The sequence below is a fragment of the Dioscorea cayenensis genome, chromosome 11 (assembly GCF_009730915.1).
Source record: "Dioscorea cayenensis subsp. rotundata cultivar TDr96_F1 chromosome 11, TDr96_F1_v2_PseudoChromosome.rev07_lg8_w22 25.fasta, whole genome shotgun sequence".
Lineage (NCBI taxonomy): Eukaryota > Viridiplantae > Streptophyta > Magnoliopsida > Dioscoreales > Dioscoreaceae > Dioscorea > Dioscorea cayenensis.
In genome coordinates, this window is record NC_052481.1 from 3,169,845 (window position 1) to 3,189,722 (window position 19,878).

At 32.6% G+C, this 19,878-nt stretch overlaps 3 protein-coding genes across 6 annotated transcripts; 2 read left to right on the plus strand and 1 right to left on the minus strand.

Moving 5' to 3' along the window:
* The first annotated feature begins 682 nt into the window (after positions 1–682).
* LOC120272150 (casein kinase II subunit beta-1-like) lies at positions 683–6,683 on the plus strand. 2 transcript variants are annotated; one of them, XM_039278909.1, is made up of 5 exons: positions 683–1,130; positions 1,821–2,036; positions 5,434–5,543; positions 5,651–5,816; positions 6,196–6,683. In XM_039278909.1, exons 1-5 carry the CDS (start codon positions 908–910, stop codon positions 6,324–6,326), a joined length of 846 nt encoding a protein of 281 aa, XP_039134843.1. In that variant the 5' UTR covers positions 683–907; the 3' UTR covers positions 6,327–6,683. The 2 variants fall into 2 exon arrangements, with proteins under 2 accessions (XP_039134843.1, XP_039134842.1); XM_039278908.1 differs by having other exon boundaries at positions 687–1,130; positions 1,818–2,036.
* Positions 6,684–8,330: 1,647 nt separating this feature from the next.
* Positions 8,331–11,444, minus strand: LOC120272497 (65-kDa microtubule-associated protein 9-like). Its single transcript, XM_039279332.1, has 11 exons — positions 11,194–11,444; positions 10,900–11,106; positions 10,541–10,789; positions 10,242–10,451; positions 10,002–10,157; positions 9,773–9,932; positions 9,480–9,631; positions 9,289–9,376; positions 9,085–9,158; positions 8,933–9,007; positions 8,331–8,824 (listed from the first exon to the last, which is right to left on the minus strand). The coding sequence occupies exons 1-11, from the start codon at positions 11,275–11,277 to the stop codon at positions 8,432–8,434; spliced, it is 1,848 nt and encodes a 615-aa protein (XP_039135266.1). The 5' UTR covers positions 11,278–11,444; the 3' UTR covers positions 8,331–8,431.
* Positions 11,445–13,969: 2,525 nt separating this feature from the next.
* LOC120271884 (novel plant SNARE 11-like) lies at positions 13,970–18,569 on the plus strand. 3 transcript variants are annotated; one of them, XR_005540075.1, is made up of 12 exons: positions 13,970–14,317; positions 14,531–14,623; positions 15,120–15,213; positions 15,340–15,377; positions 16,178–16,275; positions 16,490–16,569; positions 16,981–17,037; positions 17,155–17,247; positions 17,334–17,408; positions 17,949–18,048; positions 18,254–18,347; positions 18,440–18,569. XR_005540075.1 is itself a non-coding variant. In XM_039278562.1 (11 exons), the coding sequence occupies exons 1-10, from the start codon at positions 14,244–14,246 to the stop codon at positions 18,039–18,041; spliced, it is 795 nt and encodes a 264-aa protein (XP_039134496.1). In that variant the 5' UTR covers positions 13,970–14,243; the 3' UTR covers positions 18,042–18,048; positions 18,254–18,563. The 3 variants fall into 3 exon arrangements, 2 of the variants coding, with proteins under 2 accessions (XP_039134496.1, XP_039134498.1); XM_039278562.1 differs by having other exon boundaries at positions 18,254–18,563; XM_039278564.1 differs by lacking the exons at positions 18,254–18,347; positions 18,440–18,569 and having other exon boundaries at positions 17,949–18,244.
* Positions 18,570–19,878: the final 1,309 nt, after the last annotated feature.

Below are 19,878 nucleotides of genomic sequence, written 5' to 3' on the forward strand. Positions count from 1 at the left end.
CATACATGTCTATTTCACCGAGCCTCTCTTCGAGACAATGGCTAGATCGTTATGCCTTTCGTGTGGGTCGGAACTTGACTAGAGGCATTTCCTATATCTCTTTTTACCCCGAAAAAGAAAGGTCATATTGCGTCCTTGAACCAATAACCATCTTTCAAGCTAACCTAGCCTCCTCTGTCTCTTGCGGCTAACAAGGGGTTATACAGGAATATTCACCTGTTATCCATTGACTAGACTTGGTCTTAGGCCTTGACTCACCTTTTGTGGACGAATCTTGCAGAGGAGCCATTAGGTTTTTCGGATATACCGTATAAAGAGATATAGTATTTGTTTATTTTTTTTTTGATAATCTTTTATCGTCTTTGTAAAAAAAAAAAAATCCATGACGCAATCATAGGAAATACAAGATTATAGAGTGATTTAAGGCAAATAACAGAATTATTTATTAATTATTAATAAATATTAACAACATATACATTTAATTAATAAACTTATTTATTCACATAATTAAATTAAATTAAATTAAATTGGTGGGGACAATCTTGCATCCGCACCCGATACCATACTGGATTAGGATCCGATAATCAAAACTTTTCTAAAGAGGTGTGTGATAATTAATAAAAACCACCTTCAAAATATCGTAAATCACAATGTGCCTATTTTAACCTCATCACCCCTTCAAAATTCCCAAATTGCCATCCATCCTCCCACTTTCTCCCCCCCGTGCTCCCCCTTCTCTCTTCAATCCCCGGCCCTTTTCCCTCATCCTCCTCTCTCCGATCGAAACCCTAACCCTAGCCCTGAATTCCATCGCTCCTCTCACCGATCCCTCCTCGAAGGAGCTTTTCTTCCTCATCTGATCGACCTTTTGTCGATCTTGGATTTGGGGATTGAGCTAGGGTTAGGGATGTATAGAGGCAGCGGGTCGAAGCCGGAGCCTGGGCAGTTAGACCGGAAGCGGATCAACGATGCCCTAGATAAGCATCTGGAGAGGTCGTCGCCGTCGACCTCGAGGGGGTTGAATGGTAAGGAGAAGGAGCGGCTCTCGGTGCCATCGTCGTCGGCTGGAAAGCATCACGACCACCGTGACCAGCGGCCTGCGTCTCTCTCCAAGAACAAGTGTTCCGATGGTCTGAAAATTTCTCATCTCCCCGTGTTTTGAATTTTTTCTTTGCTTGGAGGAAGCCTTAACTAATTATCTGAAAGCTTATGATTTCGTTTCTTTGATTATTATTGAGTGTATGAGCTTGCAATTTTCTCAAATTTATAGCTGCTAAATTTCATATCATCTTTTTCTTAAGACAAGTAGGAAGAATGCTGGTTATTTGTGCTGGATTTTGATGATTGTTCTTTGTGTAGAATTGGCTTCGGATCTGTTTGGAAAGAATTTCAGTTTGGTGTTTGTGCGAATGACACTGTGTACTTTAGTGGATTGGTTGAATTATTTTGTTCTTCTTTCCTTTGTTATCTCTTTAAATAGTAGTAAATGATAATATACAACCTTCGGTCTTACTATGGATGAATTTTGTATGGAAGTGATTAATAGAGCAGCGGGTTTCTTCAAATAGAGAGGGTTCTAAGTCATGCTGGAATATCAACACTAGTTACACTATGTGCTGGTCATTAATTTATGATTTGTGATGCTCGAAATATATTATAATCTTTCATTTGGTGCACCATATATTGATGCATCTTCTTTTGTATTATCTTGATTAACATTACTTCTTAAGTTATTAGATTTTGTGATCTGTATTACTATTTTAGAAACTGTTCATTGATGATAATATTGATTTTTCCCCCTATTCTCCTTGATGTAGAAGAATCTGAGACTGACAGTGAAGGTTCAGACATTAGTGGTTCTGATGGAGAGGACACTTCTTGGATTTCATGGTTTTGTAACTTGAGAGGGAATGAGTTCTTCTGTGAAGTGGACGATGAGTATATACAAGATGATTTTAACCTATGCGGGTTGAGCAGTCAAGTTCCTTACTATGATTATGCTTTAGATCTGATATTGGATGTTGAATCCTCTCATGGTAAGCTTATGTGTGCTGACAATACTTATTAGAACCTCTTTCTTCTCTCTTGGAAATTACAAGTACTATTTGTACTTTGTAGAGTGGTTGTAAATGCATGTGTTGTTGTTGTTGCTTCTTTATAGTATCATCCATCTTTCAATACTTCCTAGAAGGATTTGGTATTGTAAATTCTTTCCTTTTTTTTCCTTATTAATTGTTTTGGACAGGTTTCTTAGAGCATGGTTTTGTGATTAAATTCAGGAAGCCTTAGTTGTTGCAATAGTCAAATAATTCATTTGTTTTAGTTCTAAAGTTGTCCTGGTATTTGTGTTAATAATCTCATGGATTGATTAACTCAAATTTAAAGCTACTATTAAGATGGTTTAGAATAAACCTGAATTGTTTCTGAAAGCGAAGCAGAATGCCAGATTGTCTCTTGTTCAAAAAGCAAATTCCTAAGTTAATGCAAGAAATGAGTTGATGGCAAATTGAAGATGTATTAACCTTGTAAATAGGAAATATGGACCAAAGATGCTAGTATTCTGTGATAACCCAGGCGGTGGATGTCATACATTTATCATATGTTTATGGCAAGGCATGATAAGGACAACACACCTGGACAATTAACAAATATGATCCCTGTTCTGAATGACTCTTAATGCATCTTGCTTCATCTAGGATTGCTATTCATTGTGCTGTTTTATCATAGTTGTTAATAATTAATGATATTTCCCTTTTAATTTTTAACTAATAAATATTAACGTTTCAAGCTTCAGAGATAATTGGCTGTTCATGCATGTTAGTTTTTTCTTAACACATCGTATGCCTATATTGAAAGATTTTCTTATAGTTTTCTAACAATTTCGATTGCTAGTGTTTGTATAGAATAAGTTAAAAGTAATTTCTTACTGTTCAAGGCTGATAATGAGAATTTTTTTCCCTCTATTTTTTTTTGTATTGTTTTTATACAATACTTATAGTGCTTCAAGATGTATCTAAGAGGTCTTGTTCATCCTTCCATGCTCTACTGCTTCAGAGGACAAAATTGTATATTTTTGAATTTTCACCCTGTAAATCTGTTAAGTTGTGAAGTTTCTTATGCTCTTAGAAGGGATGTTTTTCTTTTTAGCAGGGTATCCTTTGCATTGTCACAGATCGATTTTGCCTTTTGAGTTATTGGCTAAGACACCACATGGGTGTGTTGAGTATCCTGTAAAAAGCAAATATATTTATATTCAACATATATGCACATTTTAAATTACATTGTTTTCGAGAAATGAGAACATTGGTAAACATCTTATATGTCGGGGCGAGGGATTTAAGTTATGTTAACATTTAAATGAAAACAAAGTTTCTAAATGTATGAAAATTCTATCAGATAGGATAATAAAGATAAAGAAAGAATAACATTAGATTTGAAGATTGAAACTGAAAATTCAAAGTACAATATATTTGTTATAAAAATTCTATAAAATAAGATAAGAAAGATAAAAAATAATATTTGATTTGAAGATTGAAACTGAAAATTCTGAGGATAGCATCAGGATGGAATGTTGGATAGGAAAGTATGTAAGCATTTGCTAGAAACAAAAAATAACGAACTTTTTTGTATCGTGTGGATGACTAGCTATAGTTGGATCTGTTGGGAGTTGATTTGTATCTTAATAAATTTTCCTCGTATATGTTGTGGGTTTCCTCCCAACGGCTATGGTCATACTGGGTTATGAAAGAAAAACAACTTATGTCGTGTAACTAGATATGAGTTTTTTTTTTGTCTCATGAAGGTATTGTTTTTTCTTCCTAATGCTTTTAATGCGCATTGCCTATATATATAGGGCAACTTTCCTCCCGGTGGGAGGGGAACAAATGTTTTTGTTGTCTCTTATCTTCATTTCTTTTTGGAATCTGTCTTATCATTTTGTTATCTTCTCAATTATCTTATTTTTCTTTATTGTAAAATTTATTTATTTTTTCTTATACTTTTAAATACTCATGAATTTTTCATATCTCTTGTTATTTTTGTATTCAATGATTTTTTCCAGTCCTGGAATTTTGGTTTGAATTTCAATTTATTTTCAATCTGTAGATCAACAGGAAAAAGCTTTACATATTTATATGTATTCCCATTTCGCTTTTTGTGGAATGAACACTGCACTCATGTCTTAGGAACATTGTCCTTACATTTACGTGAAATAGTGTCTAACCAAAAACTGTCTTAGTAGTCAATGTTACTGTTATAGTCTCATTTTGAGAAATGTGAATCAGTCATAGTAAAGGATTCCAACCCCCCCTCTCTTCTGCCTTTTGGGTTTTTGGGTAGATTTAAATGAGTTATTTTCAAATAAATGTGCCTTTGTTGTGGGTGTGCCAATATGGTCTCTTACAATATTATCTGTGTATCCTTGCGTTGTGTGAAAAGGATGGGTCTGATCTGAAATTAGTTATAAATCATCACAGAACATTTACAGTAGAACAGGACGTGTTTTCTCTTTTAGCCAAACTGTTAAAATCTGTTTCTTCCTTGGATCCAGCTTACCTTATTCTGTTTGAAGTTATACAATTAATTATTTGATATTTGATAAGTTTGAAATGATGAAAAAAATTCTCTAGCCAAAATATCTATCTATCCACTAGGAGTTATCAGGTGGAACTGATGAATATATTTCAATGAGCTATCGACTAAAATAAGGAAACATCTGTCTTTTTTACTTATATAGTGTATAATTCTTGCATTTTTTACTCTCTTGGTAGATATATATTGTTTTTGTATGTGTTATTTTCTTGTAAATATTACTTTTGTATAAGGCAATGCCAAAGAAAATGTCAATATTATGAGTATAGAAATTCAATATTTTTTTGATGCAAAGACTTTCGGAACTAATATGGGTAGAGTAGTTCTAGTTTGACTAGAAGTCGATTGTTTTGTCAATGTTAGATGGAAAATCTCTGAATACTGAACTGAAATGAAGAAAGGGAATGTATGACAAGAAGAAAGGCATTTGGGCTTGGAATTATTTAACCACTACTGTTGTCATAATCTTCCATGTCATGCACCAATGGTATTTGGTTGGCTACTGAAAGGAAATTCATCTTGGTCATGATTCTTGAATTGCCTGAGCCATAGAGAGACATATAAATGGATGCATTACATATTGCCAGTTAGGGTATTTTAGATTGATGAAAGGAGTTGTTGAACAAAGAAACCTAATTGGTGGGCTGGAAGCCTCACCTCATGATTTTTTTTTGATATGCATGCTATTGGTGTCATTACTTCATTATTTTCTCTTCTTGTAGGAAAGTTGACAAGTTCTGGTATATAGGAGATGACCTCCCTGTTATATATTTTCATATGATGCTTATGATATTTTTGAAGGCCGTTAGACTTATTGATCATTTTGGTTGCATGAACAAGCAGGTGACATGTTCACTGAGGAACAAAATGAGCTTGTTGAGTCAGCTGCAGAGATGTTGTATGGTCTGATTCATGTCCGATACATATTAACTAGCAAAGGAATGGCTGCAATGGTATGTTCTAAATTAAGCCTTGATTTCTATTTGTGTGTGTGTGTGTGTTTTTTTTTTTTTTAATTTTTAAGTGTATAATTGTTCCTGGGATTGTGTGCACTCTGCAGCTGGACAAGTTTAAGAACTATGATTTTGGAAGATGCCCTAGAGTTTACTGCTGTGGTCAGCCCTGCCTTCCTGTTGGTCAATCTGACATTCCTCGTTCAAGCACTGTGAAGATTTACTGTCCCAAGTGTGAAGATATATACTACCCAAGATCCAAATACCAAGGCAGTATCCTTCAATTTATCAAGTTTTTTTTCCAAACATATTATCTTAACATGTTGCTTTGCACTTAAAAACATATTGGGCATCAATTTTCTCTGGATCATCATGAACATCAGTTTCCCTTGATAGTATTTACAAACCATTCCCTTATCAATTGTTCAAATGCCGCGATTTTATTTATATATATTATATATTAGTAGTGTACATACACAGTTACCATGCCAATACCATTACTATGATCTAGGGGTTATCAGATGACAGTGATATTTTAAGTATTTAGTTTTATTGTATTTTGTTCAAGTTGCTCTTCTTGATGCCCTCCCATCTATTTTAATTTTACTAGCCTCTTTGTCAATCTTCTGTTGAATTTTCTTGACAATGCAAGACATTGATGGGGCTTACTTCGGCACCACATTTCCGCATCTCTTCATGATGACATACGGGCATCTCAAGCCACAAAAGGCATCTCAGCGATATGTTCCAAGAGTCTTCGGCTTCAAAATCCACAAACCATAAGGTTGCTCTTCAGCTCTCACTGCATAACAACATGCTTTGGGCCTCACAATGCTGCTGATATATCATGGAGAAACCGCTCTCGAAGAGTAAGTTCCTGATTTGCCGTCCTGTTCATCGGTGGCAAGTGATTTAATGTGCTGACACATATCGTCGAAGGCTGTATTGTCTTATGTTAACTGTAGCGGAAGGTCTCCAAAGAATACTCTTATGTTTGACATTCCATTGCAATGCTTTTTGTTCATTTTATTTATTTTAGTTTCTGTCGCCTTTCCTAAATTCCTTTCATGCTTGTATATTACAATGCTGCTGTACTGTGAAATTTCCGTTATTGAGCTTAATGCTTTCTGTTATTATCAAGTCTGAGGTGTTAAAAATGATTTTTATGTGTTCAGGCTCAAAGTCTCAAAATTCTGGGGCTTGTTTGATACGCAATTAACTGAATTAAGAATAGCACAAGTAGTTATGGTATAGCATAACTGTTTGTTTTGTATCATATTTGATGTTTTACAGACAACGCAACATTTTTTGTGTTGTTCCATGTGATTTGTATTAAGTTCTGGGAAGAATATTTTAAATTTTTGTGATATATTTTTTTTTTTTTTTACCATTTTGTATTATTGTTTTGCAATAAATTTTTTTTTAAGAAAATATATTTTGAAGTTTCTCTCATATTTGACATGATTAAATTTTTTATAATTAATAAATTTATTAAATCATAATTATATTTTTTTTATTTTCAAAATTTATGCAACTAATTGCTTATTAAAAATAAACATAAATATTTTTATATAATATATTTTTTTTTATATGAGTTCACTAATATGTTTGATATTTTCAAAAAAAATCATATCTCATGATTCATAGGTAAAGATATAAAATGATTTATATTTATTTTTACAAGATTTTAATTTTAAATTTGTGGATAGAAATATAAAAAGATTTTATGTATATTTTTTATATGATTTAAAATTTCAAATTTTAGATATTAATTATTTTTATTTATCCGAAAATATATAGGTATTATTAATCAAACATGTATTTGAGAAGAAGAAGATCATGAAAACCCTAAAATTTTAGAGTGACCCTAAAATCCATGAGAAATAAAGGGCAAAAAAATTAAAGGGAGGAGAAAAAGAGGAGGAGAAGATGGAGATGGAGAGAGAAGAGGATCAGGTAAATGGGGAAGGGGAGGAAGAGACAGAGGTGCAAGATTTGGGAGTTATTGTTGTGGGATATGGTATGCGTGATTATAATTTTTATTTTTTATTGAGGGTGATGTACATGTAGTATTTTGATTGTGCTGTGCCATGATAGAATTTTTGTAATAGGTTTTAGTGGTACAAAAATTTTATCCACTTGTACTTTATTCTAATAACCTCTTGTGCTATACTCTCTCTCTCAGTCTATTTATAAATCAAATAATGAACAAAAAAAAGTTATGTTATACCTCAAAACTTCTCGTATCAAACGGGCCTGATAGTGTGTTTGAGGTGATCAGTGGCCACTGCTGTTTAAACACCATTTTGAACCATTTAGTTTTCATAAGTTTAACTCCCTGAAGTTTTAAAACTTCAATTTTATTCAATTTTTAGTCATTGAATCATGTAACTGTTGTGATTTGTGTTTTTTTATTTTTATTTAATTTTTTAATAAATGTGGACAAACCACGTGTTAGGAGAATATACATGAGGAGTTGAGCTTTACAACACTTACGTTCTTCACTTGTGCAAGCTAGAATTCAAATCTGTTTCTTCAGCGGGACAAATATCTTATGCAAAAGACCTGATGCTAATAGATAAAATGATCAATTTTTTTAAGGTTTGTTTTAAAAAAACACACACACACAATAAAGATAAGAAGACAAATTGATGGTTTGCCATTGTTTTGAAACCAAAAATGTTTGAAAAATTGTAAGCATAGGATGTAATTGATTTAATTGAAATTTCAAAATTAGGGGCAAGCTCAGTGAAAACTATAGTATTAAAACAAAGATTCTTCCAAATGTATGTAGTATATACATACAAATCAAGTAATGGAATCACTTTTAATTCTCTTCTCACTAATACTCATGAAAGATTGACTAGCCAAAAACACTAAAAACTACCTCATTTCTGTACACAGTTCATGTGAGCACTGGACAAGACAAAACCTGCTCTTCTCTCTTCAAATGAGTACTCAACTTCTTGCACATTTTGATCAGCCATCTGCATTGTCCCTGGAACTCCACTCTCTTCCACCTCAACAGCAGCCATTTTTGTGGGGGTTGCAGGCCAGTTATCTTCTGAAACTAAAGCAACAAATGGCTTCCGGCCAACCGACATTCCATCCATTCCTTTCTCTTCATCACATTTCCTGCTAAAACTCGTAGACCTCGGCGTGCTTATTGGAGTATTTGGCTTCCGTCCCGATGACGATGATTTGGTTAACTTTTTCATGTTTTGTGGTTTAAGAGGACTTGGTTGATCTGCTGTTTGCTGACTTTGGAGTCTCCTTTGTTCCTGTGAATTTTGTATTATTTGAGTAACTAATAGTTTCACATCAGTTAACTAAATAACTGTAAATATGAATACATAAGTATCGGTGTGATAAAATTGATGTTCATTTACCCTTTGTCGTTTTTTTTCTTGCTCCTTTTCCTGTCTTGCATTCATGTAACTTTCCATCATCGACAATAGTCCTGACTGCAATATATGTAAATGGAAATTGATGATGATAATCTGAATTCTGGAATGAAAAAGATCGAAAAGAAATAGCTTACACTGTCATAAGTAAATTCTTTTTCTCTATCTTTCTCCCACATTACAGTTTTCGCAATTAATGTCTCAACCATACCTGCTTTCAGATATGCAATAATGCAGTAAAAAAAAAAAAATTTAAACTAGTTTTGAACCATCAGTGTTTCAGGTACTCGATACTTATAAATTTCGATAATTGAATGTGTTTATATAATGTATGATTGAACCTGGAATTTTGTTTACTGTTGCTCTTGCTTTTTCTGCTCGTCGTAGAGCAAGGTGAGCGCCTTTTCCAGCACTGTATCGATTCTCATCCTGCAAAAAAATAAAAAAAAGAAAAATCAATTTTATCCGCATGAGTAATTTTAAGATGATGAAATGAAAATTCTAAGTTTATAAATATAATGTGATACCGAACTCTATTGTATTCCTCTAGCCATGATTCTTCTTCACAAGCAGCAATCCATTTCTCAACCTTTTCAAGAATTTCTTTCCTGCTAAAGACCTCATCTTTAGCATTACAGATTTCAGATTCTATTTGATCAAGTACAATCGAAGGATCGACAGCTCCTATTCACAAATACAAAAGGAAAAAAACATCTGGATTTCAGACAAAAAAACTGATAATTATTATTAGTGAAATACATTTATATCTCTTCATTGTTAAATTTTAATCGAAGACCAAATCGATGCATGATGATAAGTTAATACCAGTATCAATAGCTTCGATTGTTGATTGTGTGTTGTTGTCTGATGCTGCTACTAAGTGTGCCCCTCGTCGGAGCTCGTCCAAAGATGCCATTTTCTTTAGAATGAGTTCTTTCAATTTGCTAGCTTTTATCCCTTCAAGTCTCGAAACTTCTAAAGCCACCTTCAATTTTAAAAGTATTAATGATCAATCACTTTTCTTTTCTTTCAGTGTTTTAGTTGCTAAACTTACATGATTAATGAAATCGATTGAGAGAGCATTGGGCTCTGTTATCTCATGTTCTGAAGCAGCTATGTTGCAAGTAACTCTTCGAAAACTTTGTTGTTCTTCAATCGGAGTATCCATCAAATGCCACAACTCTAGCATTGTTGTTGCAAGATCTTGTAGCTGGATCAATAGAACAGTTTTTTAAATTCAAATAACTGAAACAAAATTAACAAAGCGATCATATCGAGTAAGCAAGCTCTTCACCTGCTGCATTCTTTCTAATTTGACATTTCGCAAGCTCTCAATCGCAGAACCAAGCTTTTCAATTGCATCATCAGTGATACTCTTTTTATCTTCAGCTTCTTTTAATGTTGGGTGTATCTCATAAACCATTTTTTCGTAATTCAAACCAAGTACGAGACATAGTGATTTCAAAGTACTCAAATGGTCGATCACTAAGTTCAAACGATCGGTCTACGGCAGTAGGATATAGACAAGAAAATGACATAAGATCGACAAATAATGTACTAAAAGAAACATATGTAGATATTTCAAACTCTAACCTTCTCACTTTCAAGCAAGTGTAGCTTCCTCTGCAACTCTTCAAGCTTTCTCACCGATAAATCAAACTCATTTAAGGAGATCAAAGATGGATTAAACTTCGTTTGACCGATCTCGATCAATATCCTTCGTATTTGATCTATGATTTCAAGGAATTGATTCAATCTATCACTCTTCACCTTTTGCATCACATCCAATTGTTCAAAACTCTCCTTGAGCACTTCCTTTAAGCTTGAAGCATTTTGTTTGGTCTGCAAACATATCTCCATCAAATTTGTTTCGATCTTTGTGATTAAGCGTAAAGTGTGAATGTTCGTAAATAACTCGGTTCGCCTAATGACTTCAATCATCTTCATCATACCTTCTTGAGACGAAAATTCGGTTCACCTAATGCAGAGCATATGTCCTCGAATTCGGTCTCCGAATCAGCAATAGCTTGAAGTATCTCAACCCGGCTTCGGTTTATCTTGTCGACATTTCTCTTGTACACTTCCAAGCATTCTTGCTCCATCTCCAACATCATCCTCTCCCTATCCTCCTCAGTTTCTCCAATCTCATCCCATAACACCTAAAAACAAAACACAATGCTCACATTCTCATTCCAAACAAATGAATCAAAGAAACAAGAATACGAAAAACAATCGAAGTCATGAACCTGAATCTCTTGTTGGAGAACTCCACGTTCTCTACCCATTTCTAAAAACTTGTTTCTTGAAATGCTAGACATGAACTTGTTCATGTATATGAAAATCAAATGCAATGCTAAGAAGAAGCATGAACAAAAGAAGATGCTAAAAAGAACCAAAAATTAAAAAGATGAAAAAAAAATTTCAGGTAATGAATGCAAATGATAGGATTACCAGTGATTGATTGGGAAACAAAGTTAGAGAGTTTGTTGTGGTTGGAGTTGATATGATTACAAGGCAAAAGGGAAAGGCTAAGTTTGGCATTGACTTGCTAAGAATTAAAGCAACGGTTGAGAGATAAACAGAGGGAAGGAAGTAGCCGTTACCATGAGCCGCTCGGAAACGCGTTTCCCGTTTAAATTTTATTTTATTTTATTTTATTTTGGATAAAATGAACATGCCACATCAGGGATGCAGATAAATACAGAGTTATTTCTTTCAAAAGCATGCACCCTTATTTTAATTATACTGATGGAAAGGCAAGTTTTGAGATAATATACTCAAATTAAATAAGTGCTTCAACAATACCCATCTTAAATTTAATTACTATGTGACGTGTTCTTTTTACCTAATATAGATTAGCTAATGAGACCGAAGTGTTTTTTAATAATAAAATTTGTTTTCTTTCAATAAAAGCAATGAAAATATATCACATTATGAACGTAAACAAATCAATGTATGGGTAATATGCATGGTTGAATTCCCACTCCTATAATAATATTGTTTATGTACTATTTTAACTATATTTATTGAATTTAAATGTGTCTTTTTTAAAAAGCGGTGTATTTCTTTTTTTAAGATTGTATAAAGAGGGGTTTTTTTAAATCACTTATAATGTATTTTAAGATAATTACTATAAGTTTGGGTGCATCTCTGTATTGGTTTGCTCCTTAAAAACGCTTGTCACTTTATAAAAAAACATATTTTAAGAATTAATTTTATTAAATTATTATTTTATTCACTGAAAAATTTGAGTGGGATAATATTATATGTTTAAAAAGTAAAATTAAAAACAAATCATCTAGAGTGAAATTTACGTGAATTAAAAAGTAAACTAAAATTTTGCAAAGATTTGTTATTTACTCTCATGCTGTGATGGTAAATATTTTTTTTTTTAAATTAAAACAACCTTTTAAAATTTAGGAGTATGCATTTGCAAATTTACCCTTTTTGTTTATATTCCATTTCCTTCAACCCAAAGTCATCATATGATTATAGTAAATAGCAATACATTTTTATTACTCTTTATTAAAAAATAATAATTAGAAAAAATTAGAAAATCATGATGATTGCCCTTTATTAAAAAATAATACATTTTGATCACTCTTTAATAATAATAATAATAATAATAATAATAATAATAAATTAAAAATTATAATGATTATTTTTGCAATATATTCAATTAAGCAATGGAAAAACAATGAGTGGTGATTATTGTGAATCTAAAATTAGGTGAATTTTTTACTCGATATGGCTAATGAATTCCAATGTGAAAGAGATGTTCACCAAAAATTAATTTTTTTTAATAAAATCCATTGAGAAAAGACGAATAAAAAAAATTATAATTATTAAATTTTGTATTTCTCATTTGTATGTACATACACGTGTACATCTGAGATACAATTTGAAGTTAATTTCGTTCAAGGACCCTCAGAGCTGATCCTAATTAAGTTAACCCAGGCCTAATTAATAACAAATATACCCAAGTGTATTTATGCAAACACATCCCTTGATTTTTATTTCTTCTCTATGTACCCACTTCGGCTTGTTTAGATTAGCTTCTGAAAAACCCAGAAGTGTTTTTTTATAAGTTAAACACTTCTGGGTTCAAAAAAAAAGTTGTTTGTATTGATTTTTCTGTAAAAACAGAAATTGTAAAAAGCGAAAAATAGTTTTTTTCACAAGCTCGTCATAACACGCTTTTGAAAAAAAGTTATTTTTTTAGCTTATTTTATAGTTTCTGCTTTCACAGAAAAACCACTACAAACACAGAATATAAAAAAGTGCTTAACTTATTCTAGAGAAGCACTTTTTTTCCAAAAATATTTTTATTAAGTTTAAAAAAAAATATTTTTTTAAAAAGCCAATTCAAATAAGACCAATATAGAGAACGCGGTCATTTTTCCACAGATTGATAAAAACAAGAGAGAGAAGCAAAATGAGAGAGACAAAGATGAATTCTCATGGAGAGAGATTGCCATAGGGTCATCAATAATACAAAAATGGGTGTATTAGGTGAAGAATGTGATCACAGAGTGGTGGGTTATTTTTTATAAATTTCTCTAATTGAACTAATGTGCATCTAAAGAGACGAATTTCCATAGTTTGGTACTATTTTTTAATAAAAAACACGTCTTAGTTTAATCTTTAGATAAACATGTTTTTTTAAAATGTTAAAAATAAATAATTTAGAGATCAAAATTGTATATTTATGTGACTGAACAAGATAAATATTTATAAATTTTCACCACATATTTTTCATCCAGCTCTCAAGTGCTTATTCAGTATTATATCCAAACGCATAATTTCTTTTTTTTTTAATTTGAAAAATAGTTAAAAATAATTTTTAACAGTTCTTCAATTAATTAAATTATAAATAATTTTATGAAATACTTCGGGACCAATTAGAAATTATGAAAAGCATTGTGGGTGATATGAGAATAAAAATAATCTCAAGGACTTAATTGAAAAAAAAGCAAATCTTAAAAAAAAAACAAAACAAAAACCGATAAAAGAATTCCCACGGCCTCGTCGATGCTCCGGCGACGCGTCATCGACCTCGCATTCGCTTCGTCTTTCTCTCGCGAACGAGAGATCCAGAGATTTAGCTCTTGAGAACCCTAGAGATTCGAATTTCGATCGGTGTTTGCATTGAGGATTCATCGCCGGATCGGTTTGTGGTTTTGATGCGGAGGAGATCGGCGATGTGTTCGTGGTGGTGGCATTGAAGAGTTGTTTCTCTTGAGGGGTTTTTTCTTGCTGGATCTTTGTGGAATTGGGGTTTTCTGGCGGTTTTGGGATGGATTTGTTTGGTGTCAGCGAGGAGCTGGCCGAGATTGATGGGCAGATCACCGATGTTTTGCGCGCATTGTCGTAAGATCGATCTGTTTCCTTTTTAGGGTTTGGTTTTTTGATTGCTTCGTAATGTCCTTTGATGCGAAGGAATGCTTTGGTGATTCTTGAGATCCGACTGCTCATTTGCTTTAAATTCATTAATTTTGGTCTTCTGTAAAATGGTGATATATTTTTGTGGATTTTTCTTGGATTTGGAGGAATTTAGTTTGATTTTGAATGCCTTGGTGACAGAAATGGATTCCAGAAGTTGGAGAAAATCAAGGATCCGAGCCGGCAGAGCCGGCAATTGGAGGAACTCACCGGGAAGATGCGGGAATGCAAAAGGTATGGCGTTTGCCGAAAATGTATGCGAATCCTTGCGTAGAATTTATGTTATCTAAGATTTAGGCCATCATCTGCGTGCCCAGTTGCCTTTGTTGAAGGCTTCCATTTTTTTATTTTTTTCCTGGAATGTTGTTGTTGTGGATGCTATGGCCATTGCGTTTGCAAAACAAAGTTTATGATTAGAGAGATTCGAAAAATTTGTTGTGAGATGCAGATGAGGTTTACTCAGTTTCAAATTTTCATTTTGAAATAGAGCCTAAAATGCAATAAATGTAGGAAATTTCTCTCCTAACTTTGATTTTAGGTTTTTTTTTCCAACATTCCCACTATTACTGATCCTTGGATATATGATTGTGTTTTTGGTGGCTTTTCAGTTAATAACATCTAAAGCCTTGATACCTTGAATGATTGCTTGTAATCGGAACATTGTATTTTGGCTTCATTTGAAAAATGTTATTTTTTTTTTTCAAAAGCCAACTGAGATGTATTCTTCTAGGCTTATCAAGGAATTTGAAAGAGCGATGAAGGAAGAAGAGAGGAGAAATTCTGCTGATGCCAACCGAATGCTGAATGATAAAAAGCAGTCAATGGTTCGATTTTGGCATTTAAGCTCTGTTCTTGATTTGATATTACAATTGTTTCTTGTCTAGGTGCATCTTACTTATTATAACTAATATTTGAACTTGGAATTAATTGATGTCTCACTTGTTTTACAGATCAAAGAACTGAATTCATATGTTGCTCTCAAGAAGGAGTGAGTTTCTCTTGCATATTTGGAATATCATTTCTTTTTTTTTTGTCCCGTAATTTTTTATTTCTTTTTGATATGCATAGAAAGCATGGCTTAAATTGGTATATAATTCTGACACAATGTTCAACTAACAGCGGTTTCAATGGAGTGCATTTGGTTTTAGTTAAAGTAATCCCCGTGTAAATAATTTCCCAAACCTGAGTAGGTAGAGGCCTTGTGCATGGGCTCTCCCTTTACACCTGGTAGTAGTTGATGCTACTTGTCTATGTTATGCATTTACTGAAGGGGTGTATAGAAATTTGAGCATATTGACAAATCTACATTATCCTTTATGACGAAAGGTGTCATGATTTTGCTCCTCTTATAATTTTAAAATTTCTTTTTCAACTAACATTACAAAATATCCTCTTCAAGGCATAGGTGTGATATGAAGAAGATACATGATGATGTATAATACAGGGAGTTCAATTTCTGAAATCCAATAAAAAGGAATCAATTTTTTCTTTCTGAGACAAGAATGGAGATATATGAACTAGGGCTGAGAGGGGAATCAGCAATATAATTCAAGATAGCAGCATTGTTTTTTTTTTCCTGATACTATTGAAAATGAAGCATAACTACCTTATTAATGGGCCCTAACTTATCTTGGTCTATCTTTTAGAAGCCTAGAACTCAAACTTCAATTCCATTTTGCTGTCTCATTTACTATGGCAGTTATTATTTACGGTATTTATTTACTCAGTGAGAAATATAAGTTTTGACTTATGAACTTCAACATTTTGCTCTTTTGTGTTAAACTGCAGATTAGCAAATAAACTCGAAAACAAACGGGTTGATCTTTTTGATGATCCTGCCAATGGAAATGGCTTTGCAAATGAAGAAAATGTTCTGTTAGCTTCAAGTAAGACATGCCATTTCTTCTTACTTATATTGCATTAAGCTGCTTGTTGGAGATACTGTTGAATTTAAAACAGATTATGATTATCATGTCATGATTTACGGCCCCATGTGACAACATTACGTATTTATGGAATATCAATCATGCTACTGATGACCCATTCAAGCGGCACATGAGAGTTTGCCATCTTCTCATGCAAAATTGGTTTATTGTACAGATATGTCAAATCAGCAGTTGATGGATAATGGGAACCGTATGATGGATGAGACTGATCAAGCGATTGAGAGATCAAAAAAGGTAAGCTTCCCCTCTTATAGCACTGCATATCTGATCGAATTAGTATGCTGAAGAGCCTGCTGCTTCCCTTGAGTTGACTTTTCCTTAACATGCTAAAGAGCATGAACTCCACCAGTTTCTTCTTTGCTTCTGGATCTTTTGAATTTTCCCTCAAATTGCAATCTGGCCTTGTTTATACCTCACAGTTAGTTATTTATTGTCAGTTTTTTTAAATTATTTAAGCTTCCACTTGGCCTATTGTGTATTTTAATCAGTTGATAACTTTATAAAATTTATGTTTGAGGCTCACATCAAACTTTGTGTGATAGGTATCAAGTTTTTTTCCCCAAAGTATTTGATTGCCCTTTTAGTTACCATATGGTCCATATTAGATTAGAAGTATTGAAGTTATTTTATATACCTGGATTGTAGGTTGTACAAGACACTATGAATGTAGGAACGGAGACCGCGGCTGCCCTCAAGGCACAGGTGTGCGATGTAGTTTAATTAAGGGTTTTCTTTCTCATTAAGCTGTAGTCAATTTGAATAGTTTCTTCATCACTTATGAATGACATGGAAAGTGCATGCACATCTTAATGTTAACAGACAGAACAAATGAGCAGAATTGTAAATGAGTTGGATTCCATCCATTTTTCAATAAAGAAGGCATCTAAACTGGTGAAGGAAATTGGTAGGCAGGCAAGTTTCTCTGCATTGTTCTTTATTTCCAGGTTTACCATATGGGTATCTTTTTTATTTTAATTTTGTTCTGTAACATGTTATAGGTGGCAACAGATCGATGTATAATGGCCTTGCTCTTCCTAATTGTGATTGGGGTTATAGCGATCATTATTGTGAAGGTTAGATTTTATTGAATTTTTTATTGTGTTTTTAGCTCCTTTTTCCACTTGAATACACACCTTTGCTCATAAATGAAGCAATTGACATTCTGTTCTACTACATTCCACTTTCACTGTGGATTCCAAGTATCTTCCGGGGCCTTCTTGGTAGATGTCATGTATAAAGTTATATCAGCATTAGAATATCTGTGGATTCAGTGTCTGTAATTGCTTTTGTACAAGAATTTGCTGAGACATTGATTGCTATGAGCTAATATGTAGGGTTGGACTGGGTTATATTACACCCCAGATGTGGTTAGGCATTCACAAGTTTTTCTCTGACTTAGGTCATCCTATGGGTCCTGAAACTAATAAATTATGATTTATGTTAATTCTCCTTTCTCTCTTTTGTTTAGATCTAAGTTGGCAAGCTCTTCTGAAGGTGTCAAATTTGGAAATCATTTCAACTTAATCCTTTTATACAAAAAAAAACATGGATGGCTTGTTAGATTTACCTTTCCTATGCTTTCTGATCTTTCATTTCTTTTTCCATATGAACAGATTGTGAACCCAAATAACAAGGACATACGGGATATTCCTGGACTTGCACCACCAGCCAGTCGGAAACTCTTATGGGATCTCAATGGCCGATGAAGACTGGGTATAATGCAAATATCGCTTGATTTACATATACCTTTTGAATATTGAGCAACACCGTCACAATTTACTTACTTATGATCCTTGTCTGATTATTTGTTCTCCTTTTAACTCTTATAATGTGATTATTGTCTTTATTTTAAGATTCGATACAAAATTACTCTGATTGATGATTTACTTTATCTATTCCATTTTCTTCATTTAACCAACCATTATTTACAAGTCATGAGTCCTCTATTTACCACCAATTCAAGCACAGCCCACAGGACTTCAAGAATTTTCAAATATAGAGCTCTTGTGCTGGTAAGTTTTTGAAATGCCGTGGTCTTAACATTTATTTAATCTAGAATCTCATTGAGTATTCTACTTTTATTAGAAGATGTTATTGTTATTAGGCAATGAAGCTGTGCATCCTGTTCTTCAAGGTGAAACTCATGGATTGAATTTATTATGTATCAACTTTGACTTATATATTCGGATGTCGAATTAGGTGAAATATTAAGAATTTTTCTCCCTTATGCTTCCTAGAACTTCATTTGCTGATTCTTTAATTATTTTTGAAGTTTTCTAGTCAATGTCTGTCTGTTTTTAATAGGTTTATGAAGCAATTGTCATTCAACTTATTACAATTAATTCTTTTAAATATTTATATAAATTTCCTGTTTTGCAAAACTAATATAATAAATGAAGGGGGGCCACTGTTAATCCTTATAATAAATAAGTGGGTAATATTTAATTTGTTTGTTTTAAAGAATAAAATATTCTTTTTGGTTTATGTGACAAGATTTTCTATATTGTTCCACTTATGTTCATGTCATGGCTGTAGCAGCAAGGTATCATCAACATAACATCACAAGCATATTGGGAAGAATTAAATTGTATTAAATAACAAATATATATATATATATATATATATATATATATATATATAACAATCTCTGAATGATCTATTTGTGTATTATGAAGTGTCTTTTTTATAATAAATAATAAATATCTGTGACTTTTACAGATAACAATGAATGCATAGACATATGAACTAATTATTAATTTTAATTGATTATCTTTTGTGCTTTTTGCATGACATTTCTATGAACTAATTATTTAAGTTTGGAATCTTCCTTTGTTTGTGTTACATTTCTTTTGCATATTGTTTTATAGTTAGAGTTTTAGACTCAATGTGATGTTACTTTTCAATGAATGATGATTTATCTATTTTATTTTTATTTTTAATTTTTTTGAAAAAATAGACCATGAATTCAGCCCCATTCTTTTGGTAAATGACTTCTAGACAATGATGTTGTTTTAAAACAACCCACCAAGCATGCCTAACCCACCTACTTGTTTTATTAAAATATTTTTTTTAAAAATAATCATATATTAAATAATAACATTAATTAGATTGTGTATTTGTTAAGTGAGTAATTGAAGTAAATTTTTTTATAAAAACTGATCTCACTTTAATTTAAGTTATAATTTAATGTTTTTTATTAAATTGCTAAATAATCATTCATTAAGACTATTCTTACGAAAAATTAACTTAACAAATATATTTATTTAAATAATTAAATTTAGGGTTTCTGGTGGGAGAAAGTTCATGACAAGGATGCTCACGGACCAACTTGACTGATCATTGACCTAGGAAATAGTAATGTGCACATGGAAAGAAACCTAGACTGGTCTAGTCAAGTCCTTGCACCAAAAACATTTTACATTTTGTTTTGGACTTGAAAAAGAAACTAATTTCATGTTGTTACACCAAAATTCCATGTTCTAAGTCCTTGTTTTAACTCTTCTCTTGATTTGCTCTAAGCCTTCAAAGTTTCTCTCCATTGCT